Raw genomic sequence first — 13,893 nt, 5'->3', positions numbered from 1 at the left:
TAGCTATGATTACATATATCGGCCTTGGCTGTATTTGCTTGTGGTTGCAGCATGTCAAGCAAAAGGTGGTGAGAGCTTGAATATGTGCATGGTTCGTGTTGACTGAGAAAGCTGCCCAGCGTTTGCTGGAAGGATTTAGATCATATTGCAACATGAGTTAGACAACATAAACAGATATATGATGTGTAAGGATGCGTTGTGCCCGCTTCGATTTTGCTATACGTATTTGCTTCGTTGACACGGCGTTCGGCATCCAATGTCCGTGTCGCACAGAGCTACGGAAAATTAAAGGACCATTAATGGCGGAGCGAGCGGGATGGCTCACCGAAGGCTCGTAACGGACCCGAAGATCTGGTTAGGACAGGGGTATGGTGCGGACAAGAAGACGCTCCACTGGCGGTGTACCGTAGCCATAGGCTAACAAGCCTTGAGGACGATTTATGCATATCTGACTCAGCCCTAAAAGCTACTATGGTGTCTGGCGTAAATATTGTGAGTCTAGAAGGCATGACAGGGGTTCTTGGCTGTATTAGTTAGATATAGTAGGCATGGTTTTAACACTAGTTATATTTTGCATACATAGGCGAGTTTCTTCAGCGCCGCTATTACTTTTACATCCTCGGTTGGGCGGTCCTTGCCTCCATTCTTGCTGTCGAGATTGTACACCCCACTAACCCAAAAGTACGCTACATGGGCATGTTTTTCATTGCTTGTGGTTGCTACCTTGCAATGCCGATCTCGATTATCTAGGTTTCGATCAATTTGGGCAGTGGATGCAAACGTGCCGTAGCTATCGCGGCTATTTTACAACATTGGCAAAGGCCAAATTGTATACAATGGAGAACTAGAAGGCATAACTAGAGGCTTTGAAATTGCAGCTACTATAGCTACTACAGCACAGGACATCTAAATCTTCGCAGATAACCAGGCAGCAATCCTAAGACTAAAAACTCCTTTAAACAAACCTAGACAGGCCTAGCAAATATACTGCATAAAGGCAGCTTAAACTATTAAAGATAAAGGAGCTACAATTAGCCTTAAATAGGCCCCTAGCCACTAGGACATTACAGGAAACAAGAAAGCAGACTCTCTAGCAAAAGAAGCAACAAAAAAGAGGCCTTCCTCTAACTTAATAAGCATTGCTATAACTAGAATTTAAGTTAAAACTATTATAACAGACAAGTAGGAACATAAACTAGACACCTACACAGCTAAAGTAATCCTAAGGAAAATAGACACCTACACAGCAAAATACTATCTAGAACTAATAAATAAGATAAAACTACTAAAAAATACTAAGAAAGAGGTAGCTAGTGCCTATTACTAACTAAAACTAGGATATAGATATAATAAAGCATACCTACACAATATATAGAAGGTAGATAATAATAGATATATCTACAGCTACGTACAAACAATATAACACCTTCTACTTAGCTGTAGAGAATACAGAAACGTAAGAAAAATAATATAAGACAGCCTATAAGAATAAAGGCTTTTAATAAGACTACTACTACATACAACCTAAGGAATTCTAGCTACCCTAGCTTTTATTTTAGAGATAAGAGTAGGCACACACAAGTAGTACCTATAATAAATAACAGACACCTAAAAACCTCTGTTAACCCCTTAGAGTATAGGCTCTTACTACAGGACTTTAAATACACATTTACTATCCCCTTTTACAAACACACTCCTTAAATTACTAGAGTAGCTTAACTGCTCTCGTCTTATATAGTCTTAGACTTACACAGGACGTTAAACTTATTAATCAATCAATCAATCAATCAATCAATCTATCGCGGCTATCATCAACCTTGTTACTGCAGGTACGTTCGTCAGCTCTACCGTTTTCTTATTTAAGAGACACCAAAGTTCCGCACTGGCTTCAGCACTGGTCTTGGTCTGGAGTGCCCGGGAGCTCTAGCTGCCACTATCATGTGGTGGTGTTGCAAAAGGGAAAACCAGGGAAGGGACTAAAGAAGGGCTGAATTGCCAGAGATTTGGCATGAGAGCATGATGGACTTGGGAGATGAGCATCCTAACTTTCGGTTCGCGTTGTAAGCTGGCTTCAAGGCTGATAATAATCGTGGTGCCTCAAGATTCTTGCAGTATGTTTTGTTCTACATACTGTCCCTCGGCTACGAATTGACATCGAACATGGTGCGAGAAGTGAGAGCGACAATCTCGGTACTGATTCGACCCAAGCGACTGATATAGGTGCAGGAAAACCACACCTGCACCAGGGTGTGCCAATCAAGACGACCGATGGTCTTGGAGGGGGCGCATATGCTGACGAGTGATTTTCAGTCGAGCTGCCTGCACTCTTTCTTGTATGGCTTTCATAGCCAAAGACAGAATTCTTGAACATTAAGATGATCTGGGCGAACTGGGATATCGACGAGCTCGAGACAAAGGCTGAGACCATTCAGGGGGGCTCGATCATGATGATAGGAACTGAAGGATGGCCATTCGGTCCTGGCCCGTAGATTTGTACCATGAAGTCGTTTTGCTTTCGCTGCAATGTTGACAATCTAGCTTCTGTGGTTACATCATGGTCGTTTTCATAATTCCTTATCACACGGCATTAATAAATGATCTAATGCTTCGACAATCTACTCATAATTATCAAGGAAACCATGGATCTGTTCGACGGACTTCCGGACGTTGTGATTGAGATTCGCTCTGCGTTCTCGATGACCGGTCTCTTATATTGGCGATCTTCTAGTATCTTTCGAGAGTTCTTGCAGTCTTAAATATCGTCACTACGGGCTATAAGACAGCGAGGGGGTACTTAGATGAGTAACCCCGAGGCAATGGGAAGAAAAAAGAACAGAATACGCTGCTCGTGGCATATTGGTATACCTCGCCTGTGACGGGGATGCTACGGAGATTGCCAAAGGCATTTTGACAACGGCGGTGAAACAAAATCTATCTTACGTGGATTATTTGATCCAACTGCATAACAGGTTGTCTTGGCTAAGGATGTCGTTTCAGACTTAAGCACGGGAGAAAGGAGATTCGGATCTAGCCGTCTGGGGGGCAGATGGTGAAATGCTATTGTGGGCAATCTGGAAGGACCGAGTCGCGATTGGCGCGAATCTCGCGTGGCTACCGTGGTCGAAGATGGCGTGGGCGTGTCGAGACTGGGAGCACGGACGGCCTGACGATCTGATAAGATCAAATCGTCAAAATCTTATCAGATGGTGACCCGTGGTGGGGCGCTCGCCCAGTACTTCAGCCTGTCATGACGCCGGCATCGCTCTGACAACGTCTTTCAGCGAGTCTCTTCTTTATCTGTTGAACGTCCCCTGACTTCAATGCTGCGACTCTCTGCAGTTGCTTCCCACAATGGTGGTCCTAGTTGATCTGGAAGAGGACGGGCTCCCTGCATATCTTGCCCCACACACATTAACAGCCAGCATCCCAGATGTGAAGCCGTTGCTGCACGATCTGCTGGCCTCGACAAACAATGAGCATGCGAGAACAGCTGGCGAGAGGCCTAACCCGAACATCAACGGGTTCTCGGCAGCCCTCAGCTGTTATCCGTGAGCTTGAACCTACAGACCTGCTCCGTGCCATGAGGGTATGCTAACCACACCAACGATACAGTATCGTCAGGCAGCTTGCCGGACAGCTCGATCTGAACACGTTACATGATCTCTCGCGCACGTGCAGGCAGTTCCGCGTCAACCTATTGGAATACCGTGACCAGCTTGTCAAACACACGCTGCATTGCTGCTATGAGGATGACGACACCGACTCGCAGCTGCAGGCGCGGTTCCGCGAGCGGCCAGGCAGCATCCAGTCGTCGCGCCATATGACGAGCGGGAAGATTGGGAAGTGCGCGCGAGACATGGTGGGCGAGTGTCAGCGTTGCGCAGCTGTCGTGTGCCGAGTATGACGTCGTGCCGGAAGAGCTGGAATGGCGCTGGCTGACAAGAAGTAGAACTGCACCATGAAGCCACCCCCAACGCCCGCTCTGCGCGCCCGTCATCGGCGGATATGTCGCACCTGCATTAAATCACCATTGCCGTTGCTCATGGCCGCCATAAAGAGGCGCACGTCGTCTTCGGGCAGCTCGCCGTCGCCGTCGCCGCCGTCTTCGCCGAATCTACGGCCCGTTCTTTGTGAGAGTGGTGCGCCCCGGGCCTTCACCGCACCTGCTTTCGAGAGAACACCGTGTAACTGCGACAATGTGGTATGGCTTTGCGCGCCATGCGGCAAGGATTTAAAGAGTGCCGATACCAACTACGTGCGTGGTTGGAGCTGGCGCACGCGTTACAGCCACTACTTGGGTGGCGTCGGTACAGGGGCTGGCGAGGGCGAGCAAGGCGTCGAGTGCGGACGAGGAGCAGAATGCCTGGGTGCTCGTATCGTTGAGCACGAGGCTTGTGAGGCAGAGACGCTGGCTGCATTGGCTGCGCGAGACAGGCGCCACAACACACCAGACTCCCCAGAAAGGTGGCGAGGTACAAGCTACCTTGTGCAGGAGATGGAGGGCATTGGTGGAGTGCTCAAGGTGAAGCACAAGAAGCACACTAGAGTCGGCGAGTGCGTGAAGATGTATGAAGATGAGCGGGAGAAGTCCATACAGTGGCTGCCTAAAGAAAACGCCGGGAAACTGAGGAGTTGGTGCTCCTGGTGTCAAAGAGTGGTGCCCGGTGAAAAGGACAAAGCGGACCCTGCTGGGCTGCATCGAGTACGGAGCTCGACTAGCTCAGCGTCGTCGAACGCATCAAGATGAGTGGTCTGATGCAATCAATGCCCTAAGATGAAGCATAATGTCCTTCAAGTCGGCGTATGACTGATCGACCGACCAACCGTAGAGCACATGCTCCCTGTTTGCGTCATTTGGTTAGGGCGCTTTCCTCTCTGGGCCCTTCTGACCCATGCTTTCTGTGGGCAACGAAGGCCAATCCAGAACTCTCATCTTAGTTGGCGCTCCGGTGCTACGGTGCTTGACTGCACGTGCACCAAGCAGCCCTCGACATATCTGCAATCTGACCATAGGCAGTTCCGCTTACAACAGTCTTTACCATTATCTCAAACCGCAATGATTCATAACGAACTCATGGTACCGTAGGCACAGGTAATTTTTGTGATGTCATTTCTTTCTTACTGTTCATGTCCCTTGTCTCTACCCGCCCCTGCCTCCGCTTGCTGATAGCATGCGTGCGACTTTCTGAGCAATCGAGATAGATGGCCCAGTAAGTACGTTCGCGATTCACACGCTCAGTAATACCACCACTCTCCTAGGTCAATGTCTCTCTGGATTCACTAGCAATGCAGGTTAGAGCCTCCAAGCCCACTTCAGCAGACCCTTGAGGCAAAAGCACGACTTTCTGATGGGCTTCTGGACTATGATGGAAGGATTTGGTCTTTTCGCATTGCGACAATTAAGACTGCATTGATGCACGTTTCGAATCGAAGCATCCTTTGTGTGCACTGTATGTCTGCACGATCACTGCTTCATAATAACAAGTTCAAGTACTTGTCCCGACGATTTCCTTGTTCCACGGTCACTGTCTTTCTTTACACTGTACATTCACGCTTCAACCCCCTAGCGCTGCTCATGCTCCTTCATGTATATAGGACTGTGAGTAAGTCTGCCATTTAGTGATGTACATACTTTTATCACTTCACACCTCAAACATGCAAATCAACATTAAACCTCAGACTGCTCGCGTGGGAAACGTCGAAATCCACGACCTTTTCCGCGTTACAGAACTCGATTCTGGCCTGATTACAGGACCAAATGAACATCGAAGCCTTGCTGATGGCACCTCAGACATCTCCTTGTCTCACACCGCACTTCACGCCATTGAGATGCAACTTGCTATCGTAGTTCCGTGCATGAACGAAGAGCGCTCCATTCTTGAGGGCGTGTTGCGCGGCATTCCTCATGACTGCTTGATCGTCCTAGTCTCAAACAGCAATACTGACATTTACAAAGCCGAGTTCCGGATGTTGGCAGACTTTTGCACTGACACACAACGAGAAGGCATTGCTGTCCACCAGCAGGATCCAGGCCTCGCGCGTGCTTTCTTGGACGCTGGCATGCCACAGATTGTTGAAAACACATCTGAGTCACAGCGGCACAATAACGCTAGACGAATCCGTAACGGCAAAGGCGAAGCAATGATGATCGGCACAGTCTTTGCGAAGCTCGCCGGTAGGCAATTTGTGGGATTCATTGATGCTGACAATCTCGTTCCAGGGGCAGTTCACGAGTACTGCAAAGTGTATGCCGCAGGACTACATTACGCGCTACACAACACTGGCCCTGAGAACACAGATACAGATAGCCACCCGCATGCTATGGTCCGCATCAAGTGGAAGTCAAAGCCCAAGATTGTTGGTAACAAGCTTGTCCCACAGGAATTCGGACGCTGCTCGCGAGTAGTGAACGAGTGGATGAGTCGCCTGCTCAATTCCATCATTGGCGAGTGTATCGACCAAGACTTTATACGAACGGCCAACGCGGGTGAGCACGCCATGAGCGTCGACCTAGCCCTGCAGCTTTCCTTCGCAACGGGCTACGCAGTCGAGCCTTTCCAGCTCATTGATGTATGGGAGCGATCTGGTATCTTCCCCCCTACGCCGCCTTCGGCACCCCCTCGGCTCGGGTTCGCGACCCCAGAGCCGGGAACACTTGGACCGATGACACGAAAACTGAAGATTCTGCAGATCGAGACACTGAATCCTCATATTCATGACTTTGGTAAAGGTGCAGGGCACATTCAGCGCATGCAGGCCCAAGGGCTCGGGACAATATACCACTCGGGTTTGGCACCGCCAGCGTTCAAGGACGAATTGAAAAAGCACATGAGACAGGAAATTTCCCCACAAATCATGGAAGGAGGAGTGCTGCAGCAAGCGCGTGCGTATCCACCGATGGGGCACATGGATTTTGTAAGCTTTGAGGAGGTGTTGAAGGCACAGGCCGGCACCCTGAATATGGTGGGTGGCTTCTAGACCTCAGCTACATGTTCTTGTTGTGTATCTTTTTGTGGTATGTCTGCGTCAGATATGGTCATCTGTTAAGTATTTTAGTCCTTGCGCTTTGGTTTCTGATTTTGCTCGCCCTTGGGTATTGGAGCCATACATTGCATAACACATAAGTATCCCTGTTGGTTTTCCCCACAGAGGGGTTTTCGTCTCACAGGGGGGAATATTAGCTTGCATTGGCTTTACTAGTCCGGTAAAATAATTCGAACGTGAAGGAGTGTGGTGATTTCAACGGCTCTGCCTAGCACATCAATTCCTAATTCTTAGCCCTCAGCTTACTTCAAGGTAACCTCATACGTCATGTCGTCAAACGCCATCTGAGCTACAGCTCCCAGAAGGTTCGGTAATGTAGCTTTGATGATTTTCGGTTTCACCTGTACCAAGTCGCTGAAATCAAGCACTGGGAATTCATGGCTCTTGACTGGAATTGCGTGCAGTGCAAGTCCAAGAATCTCCCCAGTACCGTAAACTGAGTCATATACCACCTCCTTGCCATCTCTTTTGGTTCCCGTGTACCTGATCGTACAGTTGATAGCTGGGGCCAGAATGCCATTCTGGGTGGCTGCGTAACAGCCGTCTGCTATGCTCTTCAAGTCGAAAGAAAGAACCTTGCTATCAGTGTAGTTGGAAAAGACAACTGGCATTACAAGGGGCGCGCCAGCAAGTAGATAAGGTGCAAAGATAGCATTCTTAGCTGATGACGCTTGAATGGTGATAGTGCCTGGAACAGGAGCCCCGAGACCGTACCCAATGTATTGAAGACTATCATTAGTATGTGAGTACGATTATAGAAAGGCTAAGGGAGATGAGCTCACAACTTATAAGGTTTTGGTGGTGCGATTCCGATAGCAGGGTTGACATTTTTGATGTCATCATACTATAGAAATTAGATCAAGCTAAAGCGTTCATAAGTATGCACTGAATCTTACATGTGCAACCTGCAAAGGCTCTTTGGTTGCAGCTGTGAGATTCAGCAAGGCGAGCATAAGCCCAATTGAAGTAAGCAACATCTTCGGAGACGTTTGGGAAGTGTCGTATAAGTAGCTTGCAAATGCACAGTGTGATTATCAAAGGACCGGCCCTAAGCAGGTATTTATACGAATAAATCAGACGTTGACGTACTGAATGATGATGCTGGATCAAGATCCACAATCTCAGCTACTACCGGAGTTGCTCGGTTGAAATACTAACTAATAGTGGTATTTGAACGCCACTTAGGACACATCAGGTAGCACAACGCGCCAAAATCAATGCGCCTGCGTGAAATTTAGTTCTAGGCCTCATCATTCTGCTTCGCGTGACGTGATCGTAGAAGTTGGGTAGGACCATTCAGTTAGTGCCGCAATACTCGATGATACCTCATGAATCCTTGCAGCTTCAATCACTTGAAACCTGCGTCAGGCAGAACGCTGTGTGACTTGAATATTGGCTTCATGAACTGGTAGTAGCTCATTTGTAAGATTCTAGCAATTATTTTCTACACCGTCCTTCTTGACACAAATCTAATCCGTAAAATCTCTTTCTTCTCAATTGTCTGTGTTACAGTTGGTGTCCAGTTCGAGGTAGATCTGCGTGGAAACGAAGGCAAGGGTCAGTTTCGGGAATCATTCGGAAGCTGTCTAAACAGACCGATCTAAGACGTCCAGGAAAACAGATCAGACGACGAGTGAGTCTTGTCAGCTATATTCTGTCCTGCGTCACGAGAAAGCAAGGCAGATCAATAGCCACGATGAGTATAGCGGCAGCCAAACCATCTCTCGATCATGGGGAACGTCATGGTCATTCCTGCTGATCAGTAACATTGCATTTGTCGCCATAATGCGGGAGTTGACTGGGAGCTACACTTGTACAGGCTGTATCTTTTCACCACTGCGATATAGACTGACAGCGAGATCGGAAAACAAGATAGGAATGGGATTATGTAACTGCCTTGCAACCGTCTTTAGATGTAGGAGATAGCCTGATAAAAGGCTCGGCAGATCTCACACAGAACGTCCACCCAGCAGATTGAGTCGCTGGATGACTAACTAAGCGTGAATGAGTTAATGACCTGGTATTCAGTCGAATAGCGAGTCAATGGCATAGCTGGGGTACAACATGGTTTGATCAAGGCCATTGTCAAACTTGCATACCATCCTAATATTGTGAGTGCAGCCTTAGGATTTTCTGTCACTACTCGGATATGCGGTGCTACAAAGAGGCCTGCACTCAGGGCTCAGCTCGTGCACCTTTTTCTTTGTAGGTGTTTCTCAGCTAGAGCTTAATCTGGCTGTCGTCCTCTGTTGGGATCTTCAAAGTTGGGTTAGTGCTGGCTTGAGGCGTACCTTACGTCTTCTGATACGAGCCAACTGACAAGACTTTGTGATGGCCTCTCTGAATTTAGTAGTTGGAACGCGGAGAAAAATTTGCCCACTTCAGAGATAGACTGCTACGCTGATGGTTTCATGTTTCTACTGATAATAATACACTGTTCTATCGAACAATCGTCTCGCTGTACGGCTAACACTGCACCGCTCAACCATGGCCCAATCATCCATACATGCCGCTACGACTCCGAACTCGATGGCTCCGCTCGCATGGAAGAGTTTTACAAACCTCTGTTCCGAGTTCAGGATCTCTTATTGTGAAGTTGGAGGAGAACTTGTGCTGCTGTATTCAAAACATTTACTCGCAGGACTACCCGCGCTCGAAGAAGATCGTGATCGCTCCATTGTGCTGAGCCGCCGGGAGAGCGCGTCCAGCAATATAACCTCCTTGTGTGTCCTAATATCATTACTTGAAGCGTTGTGCCATGCCACCATACCCTCAATACAAGTTGGATACTCAGGCTATCATCTTCCTGAGAAATTGAGCCCGTGGGTGTAATTGCTGGCGCAGGGGACAGGAGCGCCAATTTGGGCGTGCCGTGGACCTTCGCAGCTCCTTCCGCATGAGCGTGGCTGGAAGACTACATCGTGCCCTGTTGTTCCTAGGAACAGGGGTTGCTGTAGGCTCGGATGGCATATGTAAATATGTAGGGTGGTAAAGACTTTCGTAACAACTTGAGTACTTCAAGGGCTAAGGAGGCAAGGCTTGAACAAGTCTGCGAAGCATCTACGGAACTGCGATGTAAAAGCGGTATTGAGATTTGTGCCTAATGGCCCACCATACGCTGTCTCTATGGTCGTTGATATAGGGAATGCACACATGTAACGTCTCAAAAAGCCTTGCGTAAGATGGTGAACTCCGACCGCGCTACAGGTACGTATCCGGGATTCGCTTGATGTATCCGCTTCCGCAACTTGTGCCTTCGCGGATACTGAGTGTTGAGAGATTTGCCGAAGATACCTATGCCGCGGTCCGCTCAGTCCGCTCGATTTAGTAGGGCGGTCAACACAGGAGCGGTAGTTCCTAACGCGGTACTATCGCCCAGCTACGACGTAGAAACTTCCTGAAGTGATGGTAGAAACTAACCAAATAGCAACAGAAACACAGTAAGACTACCGTAACGGATATGGAAGCTACCCGCTCCCTTATGCCACGGAAGCGGCCGCAACATGTGTTCAGTGAAGGCAAAGAGCGACTTCACCTGGGACAACGTATGCAAAGAATGAGCGCACGATCAAAAATCGTTGGTCCTGTCGAAAAGGCGAGCATGGAATACAGCGGGTACTGTGGCGAAGCTCTAGAGACCACGCGAAAACAGCCTTGGATGCCAGGCTGCTGAATTCACATAGACTCCCAGTCTAAGAAGGTAAAGTTATCCAGAGCAGACCCATTAAGACCGTAAAGTAGGTCGTCCACTGGCATAGAAGCTTCCGCAGCCTGCGAATACTGACTCTGTAGACCTACACAACAATGGTCCTGCACAGGAATTGGGATTTGCTCATCAGTATATACACCAGAAGTCTTCAAAAGAGGACCACGTGTTTGCACCAAAACTGCTGCAGTTATGCCGTTAGCTGATTTACGGGCTTGTGGTGACGCTTGCAGTAGTCGGGCGTCTTCCTGCTCGCGGACGAAGCTTTCGAGGATGCCATCGATATCGGGGGTTTGGATACTCTCTTCTTGTTCAATCGATTGGCTTGAAAAGCTGTCTGTGCTGCAGTGGGTTGCTGCGTTGATTCCGTCAACGTTGGTGAAATCAGGAACGTCCAGACCTAATCTTTTCATAAGATTTTGGACGACTGCATTTGCACGCCGTACAGCCCAATTTGTCTCTTGGTTCTCACGAAATACGCCCAAGCACGCCACAAGATTCCCATGAGCGTGGGAATCGGCTCCTCGTTTTGCAGCAATGCGCGCGTGTATCGTCGCTGCTACATAGGTAGCGTATGAGATTAGGTACGGGGCTTTTCGTACGCTGAAAGCTTTGTCGTACGCGCGCAGGAGCTCAACGATGTTATCTGCAGCTGTCGCACATATTTTGAATGAGCTTACGGAGGTAGCGCGTGAAGTGTTGTAGAGGTGCCCGTCGGTCACAAAAGGTCGGTGAAGAAGTATTGTCAGCACGTTGTACAAGGCGCTGGTAGCTCATCAGTAAACAGTGAACAATTTGGGGACAATGAAAGGCTTACTGCAAGCTCATGACATGCGGCGGAGGTGTGAAACTAGTCTTTGCATGATGAAAGTCAAGGTGTCCTGGCAAGTTCTCTCGCCATGATGTTAGTTTTCGGTGAATACCCTGCAGCCTTGTTAGGAGGTCTGCTGGGCTGGTGTTTGGACTTCTTTCGGTGTAAATACTACTGAGTATTTCGCTCAGAATCACTGAAAGAAGACAAAGTTGTCTGAAAGTGGTTACGCTGAAAGCCGGAGAGCCTGGATATTGATCAATTTGGGCAGTGTACGCAAAAGGGGCCCAGTGCTCGAGCTCTTCGTAAGTATCGAGAAATTTGATAGGTACCAGAGTATCAGGCTCTTTGATGCTGACGGGTCGACCTTGGTAGAGGCTTTGAATTTTGTCGACGACGAGAGTGGGGTAAGCAGAGAATTAGGTGCTAGGTGGAAGAGAGGACAACATATCAAATGCAGCCCAAAATACGCGTCTTCGAATCTCGTAGTCTTCGTTTGATAGACTTGAAGTACTTGCGAGGTCGAGTGTGTCTACATGTAATCCTAGATCAACAACCATGCGAAATGCAATCCCTGCATACGTCCAAGCTGCACTTCGTTCGTCGCCCAGAGCAAATAGAGAGTTCGTCATGACAAGCAGTGCTTGGATGGTGGTAATCTCACTCCGATCAAGGGCTTCTCCCAAGAGTTGACGGACGCGCTTTCGAAACTGCCATCCCGCAGTTCGCACGTCCCCGGTAACTCTGCGAACTTCTTTATGTCGCGAGGAGAACTTAGAAGCCCCAAAGTATATAGCATTAAGGAGAAGCTTCGAGAAATAGGGCCCGCCGCAAGCCATATCTCTCATAAAGGCTGGTCGGTAGGTAACGAGAAACGAATGATGCTGCCGATTCCAGTGCAAATTCAGCAAGTGCATGCCAAGGTCAGGATCAACGCCATCAAAGTCTAGAGTTTGTCCTCGAAGATTGAAGTCTTCAAGTTGACGCTGACGTGTGGCCTCAGCAACAAGACCATTTTCGATCCATTGTTCTGGCATTTTGGGCTGTGCTTCGGCTACAGGACGGTCATAGTGGACATTTTCGTCGAACAAAGTGCTGGTCCGGCCGTGGTAGCTTGACATGCCTCTCTCGGTGATGATGCGAGAAACGCTGACCGGCCGTTCACCACCAGAGTTAACATGTGGGAGGTTTTCGGTAACTGCAGGGCCGCACACGGCAGTCACGTTGGTGGGACTGGAGGCAGTCACGGAGACGGGTAGCTTGGGCTGCCGTGTGCGGGCGGCATTCGGGGTGTCTCGGCCGCCCTCATAACTGCAAATCTTGTTGTACGTCTTGCATGCCACGCACGAGGGCCTTTCCGCGCTGCACTTGATCTGCGAGAGTCAGCCACAGTAGAGCGTTCATGTTGAGGTGTTGACAGACCTTTCTCCGGCGGCAAAAGGCACAGGCCTCGGCAACGCGTTTGCGCACTTTGTCCATGACGAACACGGCATCTCTAGAGCTCATCGTGTGGAAACGGAATCCTGCACGACCTTGTTGGGACGGAAGCTGGCTTTAGGCTGTTGTGCATCGCAAGTGAAGTCGCGCACACGTGTGCCGGACAGAAGGATGGTCAGCGGCGAAGTGCATCCGACAAAACTGAAAGCGTGTGGGGTAGTGGGGCGAATTGATTCACGGCTCTAACTGCTTCCGCTCTGCAACATCACCACAGGTTGTGGAAGTCAACGCCTGGTACCATTGTCTGCATTACTCACCGGATGTACAGCTTTTTCGAGGATTGGTGTCGACGACTATAAAACATGTCGTGACGTCGGCCTTTCGTATGGACTTGTACAATGTGCAGAAAGAACCGTCGAAAAAGAACCGTCTGCCTCAGAACAATTTGGGCACGTATTTGACACGAACTGGGGAGCTATCAGCGTAACCGAGGGGACTTAAACAACATCTCGATTGCCACAATGTTGATATGAGAAGCTGCGTCTCAGCACACATGGTGCGAGATCGAACATGTCACAAGATTCAAGAGGAGACCAAATGCGATAATCAACGCCGCCAGCCGTTGCATAACAGGTGGAGAGCGGTGAGGTAGGTCTTGTATGGAGAATAAATAATCGATCATGACGGTTGAAGGAAATTTGGGCTGGGAAACTATGCTTATTCGAACTATTCGTCTGCCATGTAATCTGAAGAGACAATTCACTATCTTGCACTACAGCCCATTGTGTTAAGCAAATATTAAAGTTGCGGCTTAATTGCGACCGCCTAACTGGACTTTGTCATTACAGATCACAGTACCGACCTTGCTAACAAGAGGTTACTGTGAAGACTTCTT

General features: G+C 48.8%; 5 protein-coding genes across 5 annotated transcripts, besides 3 other annotated features; 2 read left to right on the top strand and 3 right to left on the bottom strand.

Annotated features, from left to right (window-relative positions):
* Window positions 1-469: 469 nt before the first annotated feature.
* Window positions 470-539: a dispersed repeat.
* A 266-nt stretch (window positions 540-805) lies between these two features.
* Window positions 806-1,769: a mobile genetic element.
* Window positions 1,770-1,797: a tandem repeat.
* A 1,554-nt stretch (window positions 1,798-3,351) lies between these two features.
* Window positions 3,352-4,747, top strand: EKO05_0010264 (uncharacterized protein; the record flags this gene model as incomplete). Its single annotated transcript, XM_038943119.1, has 3 exons — window positions 3,352-3,548; window positions 3,613-3,898; window positions 3,950-4,747. The coding sequence occupies 3 exons, from the start codon at window positions 3,352-3,354 to the stop codon at window positions 4,745-4,747; spliced, it is 1,281 nt and encodes a 426-aa protein (XP_038794416.1).
* Window positions 4,748-5,655: 908 nt separating this feature from the next.
* On the top strand, window positions 5,656-6,978 carry EKO05_0010263 (Mannosyl-3-phosphoglycerate synthase; the record flags this gene model as incomplete). Its single annotated transcript, XM_038943054.1, has 2 exons — window positions 5,656-6,175; window positions 6,221-6,978. 2 exons carry the CDS (start codon window positions 5,656-5,658, stop codon window positions 6,976-6,978), a joined length of 1,278 nt encoding a protein of 425 aa, XP_038794417.1.
* A 308-nt stretch (window positions 6,979-7,286) lies between these two features.
* On the bottom strand, window positions 7,287-8,021 carry EKO05_0010262 (uncharacterized protein; the record flags this gene model as incomplete). Its single annotated transcript, XM_038943056.1, has 3 exons — window positions 7,287-7,773; window positions 7,827-7,888; window positions 7,941-8,021. The coding sequence occupies 3 exons, from the start codon at window positions 8,019-8,021 to the stop codon at window positions 7,287-7,289; spliced, it is 630 nt and encodes a 209-aa protein (XP_038794418.1).
* A 2,698-nt stretch (window positions 8,022-10,719) lies between these two features.
* On the bottom strand, window positions 10,720-11,578 carry EKO05_0010261 (uncharacterized protein; the record flags this gene model as incomplete). The annotated part of the gene is made up of 2 exons (XM_059637722.1): window positions 10,720-11,515; window positions 11,568-11,578. The coding sequence occupies 2 exons, from the start codon at window positions 11,576-11,578 to the stop codon at window positions 10,720-10,722; spliced, it is 807 nt and encodes a 268-aa protein (XP_059493705.1).
* A 402-nt stretch (window positions 11,579-11,980) lies between these two features.
* EKO05_0010260 (uncharacterized protein) lies at window positions 11,981-13,067 on the bottom strand (the record flags this gene model as incomplete). Its single annotated transcript, XM_038943123.2, has 2 exons — window positions 11,981-12,934; window positions 12,984-13,067. 2 exons carry the CDS (start codon window positions 13,065-13,067, stop codon window positions 11,981-11,983), a joined length of 1,038 nt encoding a protein of 345 aa, XP_038794419.2.
* Between the last annotated feature and the right edge of the window lie 826 nt (window positions 13,068-13,893).

The sequence above is a fragment of the Ascochyta rabiei genome, chromosome 19, assembly GCF_004011695.2.
Source record: "Ascochyta rabiei chromosome 19, complete sequence".
NCBI classification, from domain to species: Eukaryota; Fungi; Ascomycota; class Dothideomycetes; order Pleosporales; family Didymellaceae; genus Ascochyta; species Ascochyta rabiei.
Note: the sequence above shows the minus strand (reverse complement) of the source record. Positions and strands in the feature narration are given on the sequence as shown.